The sequence below is a fragment of the Hippoglossus hippoglossus genome, chromosome 3 (assembly GCF_009819705.1).
Source record: "Hippoglossus hippoglossus isolate fHipHip1 chromosome 3, fHipHip1.pri, whole genome shotgun sequence".
Classification (NCBI taxonomy): Eukaryota; Metazoa; Chordata; class Actinopteri; order Pleuronectiformes; family Pleuronectidae; genus Hippoglossus; species Hippoglossus hippoglossus.
In genome coordinates, this window is record NC_047153.1 from 7,761,158 (window position 1) to 7,784,721 (window position 23,564).

Here is a 23,564-nt window from a genome sequence, read left to right on the forward strand (position 1 = left end):
ATGATATCGAGTCAGCCACTGTAAACTTAATCGTTTTAAAAACTCATTTGTCCAAACAATACAGCTTGAGGGATTGTGTGGAGTGGTCTCAGTGGATTGTTGTTTTTAATGTAATTGTGTGATTGTTGTTGTCACTGTAACTGTGGAGGCATTTATCCGTGCAGCACAGATTCCAAGATAAATTGACCTACGGGGACAATAAAGTCTATCGTATTGTGTCTTATCGTAAATTTATTAATTATTTATGATAACTGTCTGTGTCTTTTTATGCATGTGTGTATATGTTATTGTATGTTTGTTTTTTTTAACCTGTGGGTCTGTGTTTGTGCTGGAATAGGTTCTGGAGAGGTAATAAAAAACGACACACACACACACACACAACCAGCCAACGCTGATACTAAATCTTAACAGGGTGAAAGCTGAAAAACCTTCACTCCTACATACTGTGTGTGGGGGGGAAAGAACAACTGACAGTGGGCAGCGTTAAATCATATTCACTCTGCAGCCAAAGGGAAATGCATTGAAGTGCATATTTAATCTGTAAAGTTGTTTTGTGCTCGTCATGATGACAAACTAATGTGTGATGTGAAGCGAAACGACTTCTCGGACAGAAGATGAGTCCAGTCAGTGAGCGCGCAGGCTGCATGTTAATCTCAGACATAAGGCTTTTCATAAAGCAGAGGATTAACAGTGATGTGCCACATCATCCAAATCATATGTCCTCTCATCCAGACAGCCTGCTAGGAATAGCTGCTGTATACGCATGTGACCAAAGAGAAGTGTGTGTGATGAGCTACAGCTTTTACCTCCTATTTAACATCTTATAAGGACATTTATTTAAAGACCTTTAAGAATTTTAGGTAAATAAACTATTCTCTTGCATCTCAAATGAAACAAGTGGGAAATGAACCCCCTTCATTAAGTTTCTGGAAACTCTGGAGCCTTTACTCCCCATCTAGTTAACCCAATGCACTGAGCTTGTATGTGAGCAACGTGGCCATAAAACATGGCCCCTAATTAATCTGCCCTCCTTTGTTTGTGTGTCTAATTGTTTGCTGGTTTAATTCCGGTTGGTGTTTGCCGGCCAGTGGAAGATCTACAGCCGTGACGCAGGTTGTGTGTGACGCACAGAATGGGCGGGTCTTCTACGCTGCAACGCTGCAAGAAATACGTCACTCAGCAGTTTTTCCTCTTCTAGACTTGAAATAGTAGATTGACATGAAAGTAAATGAAAAAAAAAGGAGTTTAAAGGATGGTTGAGGACGTTCACTTGGGACAACAGGAAACTGATGCAGCAAATTCTGTTTTAAATGTTGGTCTTATCACGACTGCAAGACTCATTAAAAATAAGAGATGTTCCATGTCAAAATAATGAATGAATTAATAATGATTAATACTGGGGGAACTTTACCTGAGACCTGGGAACACTTCTGTCTTTATGTTAAGCTGAGCCCATATAAAATTAAATTTATATATGTCTTTACAACCTTAGTCTCACGTTATGTTAATGGAGGGCTGCCCTCTACTGTGTAAATGATCTGTTATGTGGTGTATGCTGCACAAAAAGATAAAAATGTGAATTATAAAAGAGAAAATCGTTATTAACTAATTTTATATGGATGCAGAGATAGATGTATAGATAGATAGATAGATATAAATTAACTTTATTCATCCTAAAGGAAATTTATTTTTATTATTATATTATTATTGTCACAATGTAAAAAATAAAAGATTTTTAAATTTACAAAATAAATAAACGATGACAGTCTGTGTTATCTTAGACGGACATTTCTTGCAGTGTCCTCCTCCCTTCTCCTCAACTTCCTCTCCTCTCCTCCTTCCTCTCTTCCTCCTCCTCTCTCTCTCCTCTTCCTCCTCTCTCCCTCCTCCTCCTCCTTCTCCTTCTTCTCCTCCTCCTCCTCCTCCTCCTCCCTCCTCCCTCAGTAAAGAGCCAGGGGGCGGGTCTTACAGCTCGGGGCTCTATTACAGCCTGGGCAGGTGATGCTGAATCTCACACGGGGCTCCGACAGCCTCCCTGCTCATCTGGTAGTAACTACACTGAGGTGACCCGGTTTCCACGGTGCACCAGCGGAGATTCGTCCACCTGTCCTCCCGCCCGGTGCGCGTCAGTGAGCGGCTGCGGCTCGGGATTCAGCACCAGCGGCCGGACGGAGCGGAGCTGTCCACACGTTCAGGAGCGAGCAGGGAACCGGAGACCAGCCTCCAGGATGGCGTCGAGATGCGTCGGCCTCTTCTTGCTTTTCCAGCTCCTCGCTCTGAATGTAGTGAGCCACATTTCTGCCTTCCCCACACCGACTGCTCCATCGGATGGTGAGTTGACCATTAAAATGATTGTTACAGCAGTCCTGTTCATTTCCACTGTAAAGCATGTATGTGCAAGTCATTTTTAGAGAGAATTCAATGTTAGAAAAGTGATTAAACAGGATATTTTACAAGCGACACAAAGTGCAATGAGGTCAGTAAAACTCAGCACGTGCTCCCGTCAGAAACAGTCCCGCTACAAGGGTCCGATCACTGAATAATATGAGAATAATCTGCAAAGATTTGAGCTCAATTTGACAATTCATCTCTGTATGAGCGGTTAAATGCACATTATTGCGATTCCTTTCCCTCTTTGCTCAGGTTAAACATGTGTTTTCCTGACACTGTCTGAGTAGCTCCACTTTTTAATGAAGTTAGAGAACCTAAACTGACGGAATCAAACGGAGGAAACAAGCAGCTCCTGTGAAGTGTCTCTGAACGCAGCCCGGTCGCCTGTTAGGCCGCTCGAGGTCTATTTTCGCCGCAGTTTAATCTTTTGTTTGATAATCCGATTAAGCTCTGCCTTTGCTGTGGTGAGTTAGGAGAGCAGGAGCGAACACATGAGTGTGAAAGCTGCAAGTGTATGAAACGAGAATGAGAAAAATAACTATAAATGCAACCATTTTTAATATGTGCACCCACAAAAAAATATTATTAATATCAAATATCTGCAATATTCTTTCTGTGTTGCAGATAAAACTCTGTACAACAGGCAGCTGACAGAAGAAAAACCACTACAAGAGCAGGTAAGCCCTCTTTCTCCATGTCAACATAACTCACTCTCACCTCCAATATCCGGCCAAATGGGCTTTATGGTCACTTGTCAAACAATCTGGGTATTAGCCCAGCAAACGTTATTAATCTTAGCGGATGTCCTGAGTGGAAATTCTTTGTTAAATGTTTGTCTTTTCCCCAGATGGTTGAGGCGGACAGCGTGAAGGCTGCAGTCCAGTCGGCTGGTAAGTGGAAACCTTTATTTCAGATCAATTAATGACTTTATTTCCGCCTGCTGAGTGGATTCATGTTGCCGCACTTCCAGTAAAACAAACTTCGTCTGCACTGAGAAGTAACGATTGTATCAGAGCCACATTCAGGAGCTGCTTGTGTGTCTGAGGTTTGAACGTTTGGTTTCTGCTGCCTTTCAGAGAGCCGGCGTCCCACTGCAGCCAAGGACACAGAGTCTCAGCAGGATAGTGACGACTTGACCGTGCTCAAGTCCCTGGCTGACAGCCAGAAATCTCAGGACTCTGCCATGGCACCGGTCAATAAGGACGATCAGTACATTCCTGATGAATCAGATTCCACCAAGAGCCGGCGGCTGGCTGAGGACTACGACTCCACCAAGAACGGAATGGACGATGGCAAGTACCAGGGTACACACACCTGTCACAAGGCACAGTGCACTTACTGGCCCAGTATAGGCTCCGGCTGGTCTGAGTCTTGACCTTTGCCCCCATCGCCAAGAGCAGGCTGCTGGCTGCTTGCCTTATGCTTCTGTCTGTGGTTGGCAGGCCACCAGGCAGACATTTTAAGAAAGAGTAGGCGGAGGAAACATGTGCGTGTGATGGGGATAAGCAGAGGCAGATAGAAGGAGTCAAAGACAGAACACGTGCATGACAGAGAGAAAGATTATCTTCTTCCTCTCACCGTGGTATTAAAAGTACATGGTCACTGTGCTTCTTTACAAAATACACCAACATCACCGTGTCCAAGTCATGTGGAGAAATGTGTGAAAATACAAGATGCCGTCTGTTCTAGTCTCCAAATATCCAAAATTTATAGCTAATCTTTTATCTTGAGATTAATTTCAAAATGACAAGAAAACCAGCAAAGCCCTGCTGTCTTTTGACCTCCAAATATTGGACTTTTAAGTTGACTTAAACCCACAAAAGATTTCATCCGCACCGTACATGCATGTAATCTGATCTCCACTCCAGTGATCAGCATAAAGCAGAGTCTCGGAGGTGAGGTGACTCAGACACAAGATGCTGAGTGCTCTGCCTCATCGATTCGTGCAGTCAGTCCTGCAATGACAAGCAGCTTGTCAGGTTACGCTACATCTACATTTGGCAAGCGCAGTGTGGATTTCATTTTTTATTTCCCCGAGCAAGACAAGAATAGGCTCAGTGTTTAAAGGTAAAGTACATAACTGATGATTCAGCCGTTCTATTCAGGCAAAAGTATCCTGGCACTGTTTATTCTCAGTGTGTGTGTGTGTGTGTGTGTGTGTGTGTGTGTGTGTGTGTGTGTGTGTGTGTGTGTGTGTGTGTGTGTGTGTGTGTGTGTGTGTGTGTGTGTGTGTGTGTGTGTGTGCCACAGCGGGGGCTGTTATGCAAGAGTCAGGCTGCAAGGATCTTCATTTTTTACTTAGTAATGCAGATATAAATATGCTGAATGGGAGATAATGATGATTAATGATGTATGAGAAAGGCCCAAAATAGACAGAGAATTAGAAAAGACAGATAAATTAAATTTCCCCACAATGAAAAATCATTCGAGATTATTGTAGCTATTGATGCAACTCAAAGAAACACATGCTTTATACATCCACACTGCTAAAGAGCGTGTTTAAGGTTCAGACGATAACGTGCATGTCTTCTCCTCTCAGACGACCCAGAGAGCTTCCGTCAGGTGGACGGCACCATGCTGACAGCTGAGGACATCGTCCAGAAGATCGCAAACAAGATCTACGAGGAGGACGACCGAGGGGTGTTTGACAGGATCGTCACCAAACTCCTCAAACTGGGGCTGGTAGGTTTTGAGTTGTTTCTCTCATACACAGCTCGATCCACACAGCAGGGAGCATGACATTTTCTCAACAGGAACTCTCTCTCTCTGTCTCTCTCTCTCTCTCGCTCTCTCTCTCGCGCTCTCTCTCTCTCTCTGCACTCCACAGTAGGAAAGGCAGAGACGTGTGAATTATGTTTTGTTCCATGGTTTCGGTTGTGAATTGCTTTTTCGACAGTCAATAATTGGTTGGGTTGTGTTCAATTTGCACCCTGAGGGGATCTCTAGATGATAATGTTACACAGTGGTTTCCTGCCAGTGCATGTTCTAACGCACAAGTGTCTCTTTGTGTTTCTGTAGATCACAGACGGTCAGGCAGATACGCTGGAGTACCAGGTGGCCGAGGCGCTCCAGGACCTCATCACCAAAAACGCCAAGAAAAACGAGATTGAGGACGTGGAGAGCAATGACCAAGAAATCGGGGGAGAGCAGGACGACCAGGGTTCAGACGTAAACCTGGTAAAACTGAACTGATGATAATGTAAACAATGGTAATCATGCATAAGGCAAAAAATAATAAAAAAATAACATTTCCAGGACACGTGGGAGCCACCCAGGCGCCGCCACAACGAAGACGAGGAGGACGAGGCGGAGGATGAAGATGAGATTGAGGACGAGGTGGACAGGGATGTGGAGGAAGACGGAGCTGACGCACCAGATGCCGCCCTGGACAAAGATACTGCAGAAGGCAACGAGGTGAGCCCTGAAGATGGGCTCCAGGACCTGCAGTACTTCCCCAACTTCTACCGTCTGCTCAGGAGCCTCAACTCAGGTAGAAATCACACAAACACTCCCCGAGGATCCTGTGATGTTTTAAAACCATTGATTCAGAGAATCCTCTGTCCAAAGATAGAAGTTCTTCAGATTGAGACCAGTGGACCAGATAACTGCTGTTGTCATGGCAACATTATTTTCAAGTATGAGTCACTGCTTGTTTTAGGCACCTTTGCCCCCCCCCGACACATCTTCACCAGGAAGTGTGGATGAAACACACAAACAATACTAATTATTTATAATCCGGTTATGAACCCCACAGCCACACACTGTGTGGCAACATTAACACCATGGTAACCAACTACCATCAACAAGCATCACTGCGAGGGGTTGGTTTTAAATGGGTCCTCTGGTTTGCGGTTTGCAGAGCAAGACACTCAGGAGAGGGAGACACTGATCACCATCATGAAGACGCTGATCGACTTTGTGAAGATGATGGTGAAGTACGGCACCATCACGCCGGAGGAGGGAGTGTCCTATCTGGGTAAGACGCAACACCAGCACTTTTTTATTTGTTGTGGGGGGGATTCGAAGCCAAAACCTCAGACACAGAATCATATAACAGAGGCCACAGTCATAAATACATTTGTGGTAAATTGTGTTATGTGGAACATGCTGATTATATTGCAAATCTTTAACTTGACACTTCCATTTTCAAACGCCTTTTTCAAACCTTCCCATCACACCTTCAATGTAAACCTTGATTTAAGTTATTTCTTAAATGGTCTTGTCTAAAGTAATGAATGGCAAATTTGGACTAAATTAACAAAATGGTTATCAAGTTATTGTTTTGCTAGTTTGATGCATTACAGCGGAAGAAACTTCAATTTTAAAGTTTGTATCTTAATTTATGTGGTTTGCATATATTTTCTTATATAACATTATATATTTTGATAATAAGAAGCTTCAGGGTATAAAAACTTAACGTTGCCTCTTCATTGCTTTAGTGCACATACATTTCTCTCTATGTGCTTTTTCATTATATTCGATGTCCGTTCAGCCGAGCTAATGTTTCCTTCACTCAGTGCAGTGGAGTGTGAAGCCTGCACAGACAGATTAGTGTCAGGGGCACCCTACAAAACCAGACTGTAGTTTTTTTTTTTATGGCCATCCATGACAAATCAGTAACTAGTGGAAAGGTCAGGTACCTTTAAGAGACAGCTGTCATCACTAACATCTCTCTCTCTCTCTTTAGTCCTAGACAGAGCAAATAGAAATGATTCGCTCTTTCATAAATGGAAGGATTTAGTTGTACTATTTATACCATGTATAACTAGAATAGCACTCAGAGAGAGTCACTTTAAAAAAACACATTTAAGTTCATTTAATCTAATTTTTCCATCAAGATCCATGGATTATTCTCTGAGGGTTAATAATAGGATATTAGCCGTTTATAATAACAATTGATTAATGTGTTAAAATATTTTTCCTTAGCTTAAGATGCCTTCAAACTGCTCCTTTTTTATCCAAAAATCCAAAATGGAAACGCTTTCACTTTACGGGTAAATTAAACCGAGCAAGGACGATGATCCTCACATTTGAGGAACTCAAAAGAAAATTGTTACAGATTGATTTCTCTCTAATAACCAGTTAGTAGTTCTGTCAGAACAAATATAATATGTATTTTTAGACATGTGTGTAATGTATCAGCCCAGTATAAGAGAGAGAAATCAAACACTGTAACTAAGGCGAACCTACGGAGGCTGTAAAAGGATAATCAGCTCCTTCAGATGACCCCGAGCAGCAGCAGCCAGTATTGTTCTTTCCATTACCGCCGAGCAAATGACCACTGCTGACGTTGTACATCAGAACAAAACAGGTGTATACCATTACAGAGGACGGGAGTTTCCTAGGCAACCCCTGCCCTTACGGTTGTATAGGTTGTGAGGAGATAATAGGACGGACAGAGCACCATTGCCTAGCAACATGTATAATGCCCACCTCCTTGCCTCTAGCCCCAACTGGCTGTGATGCTCCGGTGAGTCATCCAGATACAAAGCTGAATACACACAACTGTCAATCACGGCTAATCTGCCTGAGGGTGATGACGGTCTCCAGATAGACTGATATAGAGGAGGGGATGTAGAAGGAGGGGAAGAACGATGGATCGTGTGTGTGTGTGTGTGTGTGTGTGTGTGTGTGTGTGTGTGTGTGTGTGTGTGTGTGTGTGTGTGTGTGTGTGTCTGTGGGTAGAGGAAGAGGATTGAAATAATGGGCTTTGTGCTACAGGTGGGAGGAGGCAGTGGTTTGAGTCCTCAGAGAAAACAGAAAGAAACTGAGACAGTTAGATAAAAAGAAATAAAAGAATGCTTGAGCATAAGTAGATGAGATAAACTGTTTGTGATGCTCAGTTACAGTGCTGCATTCAGCCTTTGTGTATCTGTGATGTCTTTGTTATCACTGTTTTCTAATATCCACATATCCAATGCCGTTATTATTAGAAGTAGAGACATTACAGCCGAATAAATACTTATTGAAAACAAACAATAAATAATACAAAACTTATATTATTATAAAACTTATGTCATGGAAAAATCTATAAGTAACCTGCTCTTCGTCGTAGGCATGTTTTCTCTTCTTGACAGTTTAGCTTGTTCCATGTAAAATGTGAAAGCATTATTTAATAAATTGTTGCACTTTATTTTACACTGCATAACAAGTGGTAATTTATATCAAATAACACAAAACTAGAAATACAATGTCATTAGTGAGACAGTTCAGTTGTAGTATAATATTAGAAACATTATAGCAAGTTTAACACAAATGAATTTCCGATACTAATCACACACACAAACAAAGCTAAAGCCTAAATTACCATATGTGTGTCTCTTACGGGACTAAACACTCAAAACACACACACGTGTAGCAGCCATGCTAACCTCATGTTGTTCTGTGTAAGATACTGAGGGAGGAGTTTAAGCTAGCTAGCTAACTGTTTGACAATTAACAAAATACAAACTACTGCTTCAAAACATTCAGTCAGTGTGTTAACAAAACACGAATAAAACAACTTAGCGAACACATTCAGAAGTTCAACTGCTCACGTGCTCGTCACGTACCTGAAACAGGTGAAATGTAAATGATGTCAGACACGCTGTTTCTTCTTCTGTGGTCACTTCACCGATAATGAGGCATCTGCGCCAAGAGCTCCCCCTTCAGGTCTCTGCAGGCATCACTAATCAATCAATCACGAGGCTGAGTAGGTAGATCACAGATTAGAACAGGTTCTAGGGAACAGGTATTGGTGTTTTTAAACTTTTTTAATCATGTAAATCAGTTTTTAACATTTTAAACCCCTGACAGAAATTAGGTATCGTAACCTCTTTAATATAACTTCATTAAGACACACTTTAAACTTACAGTTACATGAATTTATCACCTGTTAATATTGAATTGCGTTTTGTCCCAGTGATTGTTTTTAAACCTGTTTTACAGATCCTCAATAAAGTCAATCTGTCAAAATAGCGTCTCTAAATGCAAAATAAGGGGATTTTCAGTAAAAGCTTTTCACTTGAAGTAGAGGATGAAATTTCAGCCGACCTCTGGTGTGTGTGTGTATCTTCAGAACATCTGCTTCCACGTGTTTACCCCAACGCTAATCCTGAGAGATCCTGACATTTAACTCCCTTTGAGCCAAATGATCTGTTTTGGGGTCTTTTATATTTTTCATCCCTCTAGGAAAACGTAATAACGCTTAGCCCCCTACAGGTGATATGTGACAGCACACCCTGAGGACTTCCAAAATGAATCTGGTTTTATTTTTTATTTTTGGGCTTTAGATTTAGGAAAATAAGTGATGCTATAAATCTTTAGACTTGACACATGTGGATCACCAGAGGAAAAATACCATCTTATTATTATCATCATTAATTTAAAATGTTCAGTTGATAAAGCATCAATGAAATATCAAAATGTATTCCACGTCACACACTTGAAACCCTACCTTTATTTAATTAGTGGAAACTCTTTTCTGATGATAATTGCCTTCGGAGTCACACAGGAACAACGTGGGGCTTTCAAACGCTAATGTGTTTTTTCCTTCATCACCTGTAGAGTGAAATGACGCTGATTAAATGCTAAGTAAATATTTGGCCTGTTTCATCTACCTGCAGAGAACCTGGACGCCATGATCGCCATGCAGACCAAGAACAAGCTGGGCAAGTCCCTCCTGCCTGACTTCATCGGGCCCAACGGTAAACAGCCTTTAACCATGATCATTTGTAAATCAATAATAATAACATTATTTTATTCAATGTGATCAGAGATGTTTACTCCACAGTACATTCGACTGTGGAGTTGTAAGTTTTTAGTTGAAGTTATATAAACTGAGCAAGAAAGACGGTAGTATTATAATCTGACATAATCTATAGTTTGAAGTTTTGGAAAATATTTCTCCTTGCTTGCTTTCCAGCAGAGTTTGATGAAAAGGGCCATATACCACTTTCAGATCTGTCCATTAGGGCGATAGCTTAGCTTAGCATAATGACTGAAAACAGGGGGAAACAGCTAGCCTGTATAACAAAAAACATCCACCAGCACCTCAAAAGCTAACCACCAAACACAACATATCTCATTCAGTGATTAACGGATGTGTAACATGTCATTTTGACACTTCTGGTAAACTTCTGTTTCAAACTTCTGCTTCGTTTATCTCCACCAATACCTGAACAACAGGTTTTAATGTTTTAATGTCCGTTTTGTCTGTAGGTAAAATCTTGGATGAGGATGACAACACCAAGGCCGAGGCCGCCAAGATGCAGAAGGAATATGAGAACCTGAAAGACTCAACCAAGGAGGAGCAGCCATCATCTGAGACCAGTCAGTGCAAAAATGATCAATGAGTTGTCTTGTTATTCGCACCACTCACTTTTTGTTTTTGTTTTTGTTCCAAATAAATTCAGGGTTATAAAAATGTAGCAAATTCCCACCACACCAGTTCAGCAGCACACATCTTCTTCACTCCACCTCAGTGACAGGTCCCAGTTCAGACGTTTTGTTTTCACTCAGCAGGGCCGACAGGAAGTAAACAACACGGCGTAGGTCGAGTGAATCATAGTTAAGTCCCTGAACTAGGCCAGCCCCAGTAACAGTCACAGGAGAACTCATCACAGCTGCCATTATTCTCTGTCCCCATTCATTACTCTAATCCACACACACACAAGCATAAAAGGTAGAATGAAGCATGGAGCAGGATTAATTTGTTTCAGCAGGAAATGAAGTAAATCCTGAGTAATGTCGAAACTAAACAGTGTTTTCTGTGTTTGAACAGATTTCCCCGAGTTGCATAACATATTATTTATAGAAAAATGGAGCATGTGTTATGATCCAATCTGTGGTTAAGCAACTGTCTCATCTTGATCGATGGTTAATGTCAGTTCAACCCACCTCTGGCCATGAATATACGTCCACCGTTCACCCACGTTGTGTCTTATTGTGCTGCTGGTTTAAAATGGAAACACATACCTGGTTGCCAACATTTTCCCATTGCAACTGAAATGTAAAACAATAAGGTAGAAGTCTTGCTGTAGGAAAATCCTTTCTTTTAAATAATTGATAAGTCTCAGGAACCACTGCCTTACTGTAAAGTAGAAACTGAGCTCATCAGGGAGTTAACACACTACAGAAGAAGTGAAAGGAAATTCAATTGTTTTTCTTTTCTCTTATACTTTTAAAAAGATGACTCATTTTCTTCATTGCTTCCTCCTCTTATCTTCAGATCAACCCGGCAAGTCGGAGGCTTATCTGGAGGCCATCAGGAAGAACATCGAGTGGCTGAAGAAGCACAACAAAGAGGAAGGCAAAGATGGTGAGATGTGTTCTCTTTACTTAAAAGAATAGATGAGAAGAGACCAAACGCAGACGTGACTCAGCTCGATAGTCATTGTTTTCATATGATCAGTAAGCTTATGTATGAGAGAACGCTAATATCTAAACTGCTTTACCCCGCCAATAATCCCTGAGTCTCAAGAGCCTGAACAAGAAAACGTCCTCATTTGCAAACCCTCGAGTCCTCAGTGAACAGTGGTGGGTCACAGACAGGTCTGAGGCGATGCACTGAAGAACAGAAAATTTGAAGCCTCTTTTGTTCCCCCCCTCCATTTGCAATTAAAATGAGCGTGGGACACCACACGGAGAGCTGCTTCGCTCCGCGTCTCATGAATATGCAGCGTTCTTGATGAGTCTGTCCCAATTACTTGTGATACAGCCGCCTCATTCAGAGGAATAATGCTCTGTTGGTGTATTCCCTCCTACCTGTTCCTCGACATTTACGCTTTCATGAGCACATGTGAGCGTGACAGGGACGTGGAATCGCACCTTGTCCAGACTCAGCACTTCTATCAGAACAATACAAAAAAAGCCACAGTAAGACCATTACATCTTTGTGGTGGTTTTATAGTATTTGTGTGTTTATTTATATTAACTGTCACATCCATACTGTAAATATCAGCACATGAGCCATGAGCTTTAAACTGTGCTAGTCTGACGTCAAACAGGAGAAGCCCCCTGTCGGGCTCTCCTCAGTAAGAAAATCAATGCCCAGTGGTGCGTAATTAAGCAGAGGAAAATGAAATGTTAATGAATCCTCACTATTCAGGCCAATCCGTCCACTGGCAGTCAACACAGTGGGACATCCGGGACCAATAAATACAAAGTTCTAGCTCAGTGAGATTTATATTCAGTGCTGGTGTTCACTGGCCTGATGCAATCTGAGTCGATCAATTGGTGAATCGGCCTCAAGTGAGTCAGGAAAAAAAATGATTCAACGGCCGAGGAATTACTGATGAAAATGAGGTTTGACCCAGATTCTTGGGTGCGAAAGATAGTGAGACACAAAAAAGAAAGAAGGCGCTCAGACCGAGTTCATAGCGCGGCAGAACAGGGGGGGGGGGGGGGGGGGGGGGGGGGGGCAGAGGGGACGGAGCAGCAGGGAAGTTTTTGTTTGGTGCTCATCTCCAACAAGGCGTTATTATAGGACGTCTCATTAGCATTCCAGTGTGCTGAGGGGTTGTCTGGGAGCCTCCCTGCCTGCCTGCCTGTCAGGGACCTGTGCAGGGGAGACAGACAGATAATGGTGTCAGAACAAGAGGAACAGGACACACACACACACACACACACACAGGCGCAAAATTTGATCCCAAAATTGCCCAGTTTCCCCACAGCAGGACTCGAACTAAAATAATTCACCACCAGGACTCATTTTCTAACACACCGTGGACCCTATTAAAACTGCTCTCCTCTTTCTCTTTATACGCAGAATCAGTTACATCACTTCTAGAATCTTTTTACAAAAGCCTTTTATTAATTTCAGCACACGGTCTGAATGCAAATGTCTTATTTCTTTTTTTTGCATTTATATCCATTGTGGGGGGATTAGTCAATTGTTTGAATTCTTTGTATTTGAATAGCTTGATTTTATTGAGTCCATTTGTTTTTTATTCTTTTTCAAACTTGTTTTTTTGATGCGTATGCAACAACTCGCATTTTGAGTTATTGAAAGGAAGTAATTGTTATTTATTCAAAGATTTATTTGTTTGTGTTTTTTTCAGTTATGACTTTCAAACTAGATAAAAAAGAAGTTCTATTCATTCTCTCTATTTGTTATGCAAAGGGTTTAACCTGAGCCAGGTTGTCGGATCGGTATCAGCAACAAATATAGTGCATGATAATTATAATAATTAATCATAATAATATTATTGTCATCATATATTTGTCTGTTCTGATAAAGTACAGCTGGAGGAAAACAAAAGCCTTTTCTATCAAAAAGAACAGTGTCATAGTAACAGAGTAGGCGACGGGCATTTATTGTGTTTACTCTAGCAGAAGCAGCCATTAGGACAGTGCGAGGGGACTCGGTGTGTTTGTGTACGCCTACACACCAAACAGATTAGCCAGAGGACCAGATGGACGGGGAGGCCACATCCTGTTTTTGGCTCTCAGCCTCCTCACAGCCAAGATGGAGAGGAGCGGTGCGGCCTCTAATCACATCACGTTAATCCCCCCGCACACGTCACGTTAGTCATAGGGCAAAGGGCCGGTATCTTGAAGCAATGCAATAGATCTCAGCGGCTGTAAAGTGCGATGGTCGGAAGGTGCAGAGGTTGTGGTTGGACGTCACGGTCGTCCTCCATCCCTCTGTTCCTCGTCAGTTGCAGCAGGGAGACGTGCAGCAGCTGTTTGGCTGCATCCTGAGACTCGTCTGTTACCTTGATGGATGGAACAGTCAGGTTGGGTTCATCTCTAAATTTAGCCACATCCTTCTGCGGCCTTGTGACAGTGACTGGTCTGGAGCAAGGTGAAAGCAAATGGTGCTTCATGAAAAGATTCATATTCTTTCAAAGGGGATTCAAGCTCCTTTAATATTCATGTAATAATAATGTTTTTGAAAATGACTTCCTGAAACTAATTACTAAATTAAAAACCCACATAATTAGTTTGGTGATTAGTGATTTATATTTTTTCTATTATCATTTTATTTATCGTTGTATTTTGTTTTCTAACATGTTATTGTTGATTATATATATTATTTTATATAAACTTCTGTTATTGTTGTTTTTTCTAATTATTGATTGTTTTGGTCTCTAAATCTAATGCTTTTAATTCCTTATAAATACATTTTTAACATCCATCTTTTTGTTTGAAATTTGCTATATAAATAAATTTTGATCGATTGATTGATTATAAGATAAGAGAAGATAAAACTTTATTGATCCACACAACGGGGAAATTCAGTAGCCAGAGCTGCTGTAACTAGCTGCCACTCGTACGGTGCCATCTTGGAAAAATATAAAATATATTATGAGATGTAACTTAACTGTGATACTCTGTGATGTTTTGATGTTTTGGTGTTTGGTCTTGATTGATGCTTAAATCTCCGTAACCCGAGACAAACATGCTTAGTCTGACCTTAATCCTGTGATAAAGAATGGCCGTAACAGATTATAGCTTGTTTGGGTGTGCTGTTTTAAGAAGACACTGCCGTTCTGAAGTCTGATCTATCCTGCAAATCGCCTCATGACGTTGCCATTGGAGCCTTTTTGGTTAAAAACTGTTCCTTGTGTCTGATTTTTCCAGATTACGATCTTTCCAAGCTGAAGGACTTCATGGACCAGCAGGTCGACTCCTACATCGACAAGGGCATCATCGCCAAGGACGAAGGAGACACGATCAAGAGGATCTACGGCAGCTTGTAAACACCATCATCCATCCTCCAACCCTCCTCTGGCCTAAAACACAGAATCTGACACTAAGATCTCCAACAAAACCCAGAGAACTCAAAACTACCTGCTGAGGTGTTTACCCTCTCAGACATTCCCGATATGTATGAAGGGATTTAACGTTACTATGAAAGAAAACAGATAATTCCCCTCAGCTCCCACAGCTGATTATATTTGCACGCTGAGATGAGAGTAATAATCAGTAGAATAGACGATGACTGAGACAAATCCAAATATTTTACATAATAAACTCACACGTCCGACTAAACAAAGCATTTACTCTAAACCTGACTCCTGTGAGAAATTAATGTTGTGAGAGAATCATGCAGTAGATTTGTCATTAATCGGTTTCCAAAACCTTTTTCTTTTTGCAGCAAAACACACATATATCAAATTGTACTCATTATGTGTAACCTGTCTTAGCCTATTACCTTTATTATTTCCAGCGTAAATGTAAGATCTTAATGTGTTCTGGCTTTTTATTTTACCAAAAATATATTTGTTGTGTATCATGCCGGTGCCCTGCGTATACTCCTTCTGTTCTGTTCTGCTGTACCCCCACTAGGGGGCGATGTCTGTACCATCTGCTCTCTGCATGTCTCTGTGAGTTCAACATTTAAACATCTCTTTAGAGACACAAGATGAAGTATTTTTAAATGTAAATATTTGTGATTTTTTCCTAAAAATGTAAAAGCAATTAAAACATTGCCTTTTCTTTACCCGTGTACTCGATGATGTGATAATGTGCTGAAACACAAGTGGCTGACATGCACCTGTGCTGCCATGGAAACACCTGAGAGCTTCACGTCTGGTTTAAATACATGTTTATTCTCTCCAAACAAAACAAAACAGAATTTAAAAGCACAATTAAACAGCTGTTACACACATAAATAATACATTCACACTTCAAAAAAAAAAAAATAGAGCAGTCCCTTCTGTTCCTAAAGCAAAAAAACAAAAAGCTTTCGATGGAGGCAAATGGAACAAAGGCTGGAGTCCGTCCACCGCCCCTGAGAGCGGTGCGCTCATTCTGGGTAAACACTGATGCTGAAGGCCTGAAAATGCTCCTCAATGTTACTATTCTAAGAGGAGGATTGAGAACATCGGCAGCAGTTAGCAAGTCTAACAAGCTAATCCGTCTGGAGTTGCTTAGCACTCAGAGTGAGTGTGTGTGTGTGTGTGTGTGTGTGTGTGTGTGTGTGTGTGTGTGTGTGTGTGTGTGTGTGTGTGTGTGTGTGTGTGTGTGTGTGTGTGTGTGTGTGTGTGTGTGTGTGTGTGTGTGTGTGTGAACTTATGCAGCAGGTGCGTTCTGTACAGCAGCTTCAGAAGCATAAGATAAGTGGATGGGCACATGTGCTCTGATTAACTCTCTCTGTAACACTGTACAAAAAAAAACTATCATATACATCATAATAACTGCACAACAATAAATAAAAAGGCAAACATGACACTTTTGTTCAACGTGGTTCGGTAAAAGAAAAAGCAGAAATAAAGAAAAGTAAGGAGATTGTGGTTGTGTGTGTGTGTGTGTGTGTGTGCTTCCGGAACAGGGCCTCAGGTAAACAGACTAGTCTCTCATATCTCCTGGTACGACGTTGTAGGGGCCAAGTAGTTGTCTTCGTTGCTCCTGCAAATGAGAAAAAGATTTACAACCATAAATTTTCATGGGAAATTTTCCACAATGGAAACAGGTTTTAATATAGCTGCCCACACAGACGTGCTTCCCCCTTCCTGTCTTCGTCACCACAGTGTCTAAGGTGAGTGTGTGAATAATGGATGAGGCTGATCGAACGGCCGCGTCAAGGCTGACGGCTCATCTGGACAGAATAGAGCCTTTTAGTGCAACGCAAAAAAATCTCTTGGAGTAACATCATTAATTTAAAAGATTTTCGAAAACTAGTTTCACAAATAAAAGCTGTCAAAGGAGCTGCTACACTCAGAACTGAGTTGGGGAAAGATCAAAATCAATCCAGGACGGACTAGAGAGGCTTTACAGCGTAGCTTTGAAGAGAGGACAGAGAACTGTAAAAGTAGGAGGCTCAAAGAAAGTTTCCACAGAGTGGGGGATTTTCTCGGACTGGAAAACATCCCAAAGGAGCACGGTAATCAATCCTCGAAACTTTCCAAGAAACTCAGAAAAGCTAATTGGCCCGATACAGTCCAGAGTTATTGATTTCCTCCGGGGATGCAGTGGAAGGCAGAACTGAGATCTGTCTAACTCTGTGATAGTCAGCTGTTTAAAACCACCTTTAAGCAAATTCTATGTTTATCTCTCTGTCAGCAGCAAGACAGTTAATACTAAACAAAATCAGATTTGTGACGTTTCTTTGTTCATGAACAAAACCAGCGAAGAGGAATTATTCCACTTCCTGGGCCTTTGTTTACAGCATTAATATATTTATGCATAGCAACAGTTATTTGTTTGGCATCAGTGTTTCTTTAATCTGCCGTTTATCCTCGTAATCCTCTCTTTTAATTATCCTACCTCATAATTTTGTACCATAAATAATGTTTCAAATGATTATAATAAATGTAAGTGATAGGACAGATGTGTTTGGACCTAACAGCAAATTGCAGGATGGCAGAATATTTGTCGAGGGTCTTTATGTCAATCCCTAGTTACTGATCAAATGTAAAAGGTAATGTCTCAACCAGCTGTTCCACATTATATTCCTGTCAGTGAATCTTGTGGTTCGTCTCATCCTCAGGAGAAAGCCAGGCAGGCGTGCGGCTCTGTGTTTGCTCTGGGACTGATACAACAAAGTGATCCTCTGTTTGTCTAAAGGCCAACCTGACATGTGGCTGGAGTCAGACACTAAGCTGATCCTAAAGCTCGGCTCGCTCCTCGGCTCGCAGGTAAACAAAAACTGCATCTCCATGTTTGCTCAAGGCTCGTGGCTTCGTCAAACACGGCACAGGTTTACAGTTACAGGCACATCCTGGCAAAACTGAAAGGAAATATGATTCCAGTCAGTGGCTCTGAAATAATGAAATACTTTGCTTACATATAGTATCACATGGACCAATGACTGTTGATCACATGTTGCTAATTAAGATAGTCCTTTAAATGAGTTTCAATTGAGTTAGTGACATAATGCAGTCATGGGATGTTTTACTATATATTGATTGAGGGAATTCTCGCTCTTACGCTTATAAAGAAAAAAAGAATTCAATTAAATCATATCACGCTATAAATAGAAAAACTAAATTATATAAAGCCTACATTTTATTATTCTGTAAATTAAAGGGATATGATGAGGAATAAACTGTTCAGTTGATTTAATCCAGAAAGAAAGTCCCTTTTTATGTTCTTTAGGAAGAATTGTAGTGTGAACATAGTTTCGACCAATAATAATGCTGGTGTAGTGACCAGAAGGGTCAGATAATGTCCCTGAGCTGGGCAGGATGAGCTGCCACAGGAATTCAGACTGAAAACACTCCAGAATGAGAGAGATATGTTAAGACTGTGAAGTGGAAAAACTGTGTTTGTGTGTTTGTGTGCGTGTTTGTGTGTGTCGTCAGAGGGGTGTGACTCAGTCCTGACTAAACTGATAATAGCAACAAAGCCTGTTTCTCCAGAATTCTCCAAATCTGCCAAGCATCCATTACTACCTCGCGACCAGGCAGATGTGAAAGCGTTCCCTGTCTCAACACGCAGTGGACGGACCTGATTCGACACGATCTGCTGAGTGTTGCATAACCGGGCATCTGGCTAGCACATCTGATCTGGAGAGCCCCGATTCCGATCTTGGATCTGCCCTCTGTGAAAACATTTTGCCTGCTTTGTTTGCATTTCCTGTTGACCGGGACCTCTGACGAGCTCCCGCTGAGCTCAGGGTCGAGAGTCTGGGCCTCATTTCCTACAAGGATCTGAAGCCTGAAGCTGTGTTTCAAGGAGCCTTTGCAGGAACTCTGAGCTTTTCCACCGCAAGGACCAGGGTCTAAATCATAGTTCGGGGAAATCTTTTGACCCCCAAAAAAGACCCTGCTCGGGGGGGAGTACAGTAACCTTTGGGGTGGGGCTTGTATCGCTGAGCCTGGTTGGTTGAGTACTCCACCGTTTTATTTCAGGTGGTCAACCTTCGCAATACATTATAAAAACCTGTCTGAAAGCTTTTTCTGGTGTTTTGAAGTGTTCTTCTCTTTTCTGATCAACATCTGAGGATTTTGGTTCCATTGTGAGTCCATGAGTTGGGATCAATTGCTTTTGGGGAAAGGGGCTGTGACCAACACCAAAGATCTTCCTACAGAGGCTGGAATACATCGTACAAATCTTTTCTGTCTACTAAACCCTGTAAACACTCACAGTTTGGAAGGCAGAAAAAACTCTGTGGTCATGATCATTCAGCTGATGAACACCAAACCAGGAAAGAGCTGCAGACAGGTTTACTTATTTATACGAGGCTAAAGTCAACCATCTAACCAGTTTACCCATATTTTAAAAACCTTAACTTTTGCTCACATCCACACACAGACAAGATGAAGCAGATAGAAGCAGATGTCTGGGGGGGTTTTCATGGCCTCACCTTACTTCCTCTTCTTTCAGCCTGCGCGCCGCCTGCTTTGACTGTTTTATTTGCAAGTCCAGTCTGTGTAAGAAGTCTTTGGCTGACAGCTCCTCTGGCTGGGTGGGCTTGGAGTCCTCTGATGGCGGGGATGGAGGCGGCGAGGGTCCCTCAATATCCGGTGTAACAGAGGGCGAGTCCCCCTCCTGGCACGCCGTTTCGCCGTCCCCATCGGGCGACTCTAGAGAGAGTCCGTTAAATGTGTAGCGCTTCTCGGACGCCACGGGGATGTTGAGGCTGTTCCTCAAGAAGATGCAGTCGTTGCTGAACAGCTTGTTGGCTCTCTTGACCTGCTCCATCTGGCACATCAGGGTGACATTGAAAAAGATTGTGTTAGAAACTGCTTCTGTGGCTCTAACACCACGATCAGTATCATTTCCTGCTTTTGTCCTGTGCCTCATCAAGTGAAAACCTTAATATGAAACCACTCTCACAGGCTTTGTACACACAGCTTATGCTGCTATTATAGTGTCAGTCAGTTGTTGACCCATTTAGAACTGACGTGTGTGTGCGGTTTGTATGATGCGATCAGTTCAAAGACATGTTTTAAATAAATGGTGATTCACTGACTTACTTGCAGAGAAGGCAGGGAAGATGAAATGCATTATGAGAACTGTCGTTTGTTTTTAAAGGAGCATTTCAGTGCCTGTAAAGCACTTTGTTTTGAAAGGTGATACAAAATCAATGGAGATGTTCCCATACCAGCATCGGAAGTGCCTCCGATACTTTTTAATTCCGTGTCGGTCATTAGCGAGTATGCAAATCTATCTACCAATCAGTTACCAGGTCTTCACAGTGTATTAGTTTCACCCAGATAAAATGCTATTTACCTTTCCCATAATGCATTTTCTTCTTCACTGCTACAAAACAGCAGTTGCACTGAGCTGCCCCTAGGTTGTGATTAAAGAGCAGCGAAGAAGAAGTGTTCTGTTTGTAAGTAAACCTCCGTTTCAAGGGGCAGCACAAATGTTGCCATAACAACAACATGAGGCCATGCATCAATGACATCATCACTTCCATACAGGGTTGGTATAGCAAACAGTGGGTAAATGTTTTATACGTTATTTTCTTAAATGCACTGGTATCAGATTGGTTCAGTCCAGACATGGGAATGGAAAAGGGACAAATGGAATTGGAACATCTCTAGTAAGAATACATTCAATTGACATATGACTGGGACAATGAACCCGAGGCTACTGGGCCAACTGGAGGTTTGAGGATGTTGCATTTACTTTAAAAATGAAAGCACAACCAAGAAGTCGAAACTGAGCCCCTGTTCCCACCAGAGGAAGTGGAACACGCACACGATATCGATGCACTGGGTGCAAACTGTTCTTGAACCGAGGGTTAAACGAGGTATTTGTGGCCTCTGGTTCACTTTGGGACATTGTCTGAGTTTGAGGAAGGGAATCAAACCCCCTGGTGTGATGGTACATCAATGTACACAAAGGTACTTGTTCATAGTTTGTCATCTCTTTTATTGAGTCTCTTGTTTATAGGCTATTCTATTATATTAAGTACTTTACAGTGTACTGTAGTACTTTGGTGTGGATCATTTACTTAGGGAGTATGTGCAGTTTTCTATCCATCTATCTTTCTTTATCTATCTAAACCTTGTGTGTCACACAATACTCCTCTCACCAGTGAGTATATACAGTATATATCTACCAGGTGAGGTTTCCTGTCCTCGCAGTACTCGTGTAGTACTCTTACCGTGACACCGTACTTCAGCGCGATGCCCTGCAGAGTATCGCTGTCTGAAACCCGATGCTCGATGTATTTCTCCCCCAGAGAGGACGTGACGCTCGCGGTGCTGCCGTAGGAGCGGATCTTGGTCCGGGCCAGGCTCTGGGACAGCTCGCTCTCCGACTCGGAGCCGGACCTGGAGCGAGGGAAGATGGGCTGACCGAACCGTCCTCCTCCTCCTCCTCCATCCCGCATCGGCAGGACGGGCGAGAACTCCGCCATCTTCTCTTGAGTCAATGAAGCGGCCCCCGTCGCCTCCGGCTTGTTTTGAAGGCTCCAGTCGCGTCGCTGCGGGGACGTGAGTCGCCGGGTTAGGCGGCAGGGAGGCTCCCAGGCCCGGTCACGTTCACCGTGTCGGCCCCGGGGAGCAGAGACATGTTTCAGGGTAGAATCACCTCACGAGCCGCTCTGGTCACAGATCCGTTGTGTTGACGTCATAACGTACAGCGCGTCAGGAAGAGCAGGGACACAGCTTCCGGTTGCACTTTCAAAATAATTCAACATTTAAAAACCATATATCTTTATTACTTTAACAAGATTTGTTATCTATAATATATGTTATTAATAATTATTGTATAATAATAATTATTATTATTATTATTAATATATAATTTACTAGCAGGTCCTTGGAGTAGGCTTGGATACGATGATAGTCACCGGTAGACACATTTTCTTTAAAGTAATTTTGGGATTAACTAATAGAAAAAAATATATGTATATGTATTAATAATAATTGTTATTATTATGATTAGTAGTAGAAGTAGTATTAGTATTAGCGTTGTTGTTAATAGTAGTAGAAGTAGTAGTAGTAATTTTGAGATTAATGAATACAAAAACAGTCTATTCTTCTTCTTCCTATTCTTGTTATTATTATTAGTAGTAGTAGTAGTAACAGTTGTAGTAGTAGTAGAAAAAGAAGAAGATGTAGTAGTAGTAATAGTAGTAGTGATATTATTATTAATAATAATGCCAAAATTAGTACATGTATTTAGAATAAAGTGGAGTAAACTCAAACTTGCTTCAACCAAACTTCTCAAACAGGAAGTAGCCAACTTATTTGCTTGATTAAAAAGTTGCAAATACAACAAAGTAGTTCTAGCACAAAATACGAAATGTGGCGTATAAGAATCTATATTACAGTTTTTGCTGATAAATAAATAGACATGCTACATAGTCTACGCTTGCATTCCTTGAAGTAGCTTGCTCCAAACTCGAGCAACACTAGCAGAGGTAACTAATATTAAATACTCTCATTCAATCATCTGTTCTAATGTTCTTGTTCGAAGATTTAAAAATACTTTTAATGATAATGTTTCTATTTCTTCTATATAGGAGGGTGGTGGGCCTTTTTAATGACTACATCCAGGAGCCCAAGTTCTCATAATCCGTCCAGGTCAGGGCCCCACACCCTCAAAGGCCCCGAGAGAAACGAGAGGTAATGAGTTTGAAATTGAATCAATTGCACATTTGCTTGTTAATCCTGAATGTGCACCACACAGTCACAATATGCACTCACTGCAATGGGACCTTAAAGCAACAGCTGTAATATTAGACTTCTTAATCTTAAGGCCCCATCTTGAAGAGGAGTTTTAAGTTACAGCCTCCCAGGTAGACACATTTGTTTGGCTCAACAATGGCCCTAATGCGGCTGACCAGAAAAAATAACTCGGCCCGTTTTAACCCAGTTTAAATGTCGCCCCACAACCAAAGTTAGGATTTATTGATTTAATAAAGGGTATTTTACTGAATGAATTGATATGATGATTGGCTCGAATGTAAGGTTTATAGATCAAACATTCAGTTGGTTATAACTCACTTTTTTGTGTTACAGATAATGAAGTAAGGCGTTTCACATCATGTGGAAACATTCAGCAGGTCTCTGTGACCACTGACCACTGCATGTGACATCTGGAGCCGATGCTGTTAGAAGCAGGAGGAACCTGCTCAACAGTCCCATGACCGACCATGCAGGAAAATAACGTGCTTCGAAAAACTGTGAAAAAAGACAGATTTTTCCCAAGCTGGGATATCAGTGTCATAAAGTCTGGCAAATGAGGAAGTGACTGGTTACTCACTAAATAACATTTTTCCACATTCCCTAAAGTTATATTGATATTAGTGTTAATCACCTTTTAAGAACGGGAATAATCAAACA

General features: G+C 41.7%; 2 protein-coding genes across 3 annotated transcripts; one reads left to right on the top strand and one right to left on the bottom strand.

The window, feature by feature from the left end:
- The first annotated feature begins 1,987 nt into the window (after positions 1 to 1,987).
- On the top strand, positions 1,988 to 15,813 carry scg3 (secretogranin III). 2 transcript variants are annotated; one of them, XM_034573062.1, is made up of 12 exons: positions 1,988 to 2,331; positions 3,016 to 3,068; positions 3,239 to 3,281; positions 3,468 to 3,683; positions 4,931 to 5,073; positions 5,410 to 5,568; positions 5,647 to 5,881; positions 6,251 to 6,367; positions 9,996 to 10,076; positions 10,591 to 10,701; positions 11,600 to 11,689; positions 14,956 to 15,813. In XM_034573062.1, the coding sequence occupies exons 1-12, from the start codon at positions 2,229 to 2,231 to the stop codon at positions 15,072 to 15,074; spliced, it is 1,470 nt and encodes a 489-aa protein (XP_034428953.1). In that variant the 5' UTR covers positions 1,988 to 2,228; the 3' UTR covers positions 15,075 to 15,813. The 2 variants fall into 2 exon arrangements, with proteins under 2 accessions (XP_034428953.1, XP_034428962.1); XM_034573071.1 differs by lacking the exons at positions 11,600 to 11,689; positions 14,956 to 15,813 and adding an exon at positions 10,829 to 10,973 and having other exon boundaries at positions 1,990 to 2,331; positions 10,591 to 10,759.
- A 92-nt stretch (positions 15,814 to 15,905) lies between these two features.
- On the bottom strand, positions 15,906 to 21,864 carry lysmd2 (LysM, putative peptidoglycan-binding, domain containing 2). Its single transcript, XM_034573119.1, has 3 exons — positions 21,377 to 21,864; positions 19,625 to 19,962; positions 15,906 to 16,725 (listed from the first exon to the last, which is right to left on the bottom strand). The coding sequence occupies exons 1-3, from the start codon at positions 21,629 to 21,631 to the stop codon at positions 16,674 to 16,676; spliced, it is 645 nt and encodes a 214-aa protein (XP_034429010.1). The 5' UTR covers positions 21,632 to 21,864; the 3' UTR covers positions 15,906 to 16,673.
- Between the last annotated feature and the right edge of the window lie 1,700 nt (positions 21,865 to 23,564).

Bases quoted from the DNA above. Each gene is read 5' to 3' on its own strand.
- scg3 (XM_034573062.1), top strand. From the start codon at position 2,229: ATGGCGTCGAGATGCGTCGGCCTCTTCTTGCTTTTCCAGCTCCTCGCT. The intron at 5,569-5,646 runs GTAAAACTGAAC...TAACATTTCCAG, and splicing joins AGGGTTCAGACGTAAACCTG to GACACGTGGGAGCCACCCAG. The intron at 10,077-10,590 runs GTAAACAGCCTT...TTTTGTCTGTAG, and splicing joins TGACTTCATCGGGCCCAACG to GTAAAATCTTGGATGAGGAT.
- lysmd2 (XM_034573119.1), bottom strand. From the start codon at position 21,631: ATGGCGGAGTTCTCGCCCGTCCTGCCGATGCGGGATGGAGGAGGAGGA. The intron at 19,963-21,376 runs GTAAGAGTACTA...CTGATGTGCCAG, and splicing joins CGCTGAAGTACGGTGTCACG to ATGGAGCAGGTCAAGAGAGC. The intron at 16,726-19,624 runs GTGAGGCCATGA...TCTCATTTGCAG, and splicing joins CTGAAAGAAGAGGAAGTAAG to GAGCAACGAAGACAACTACT.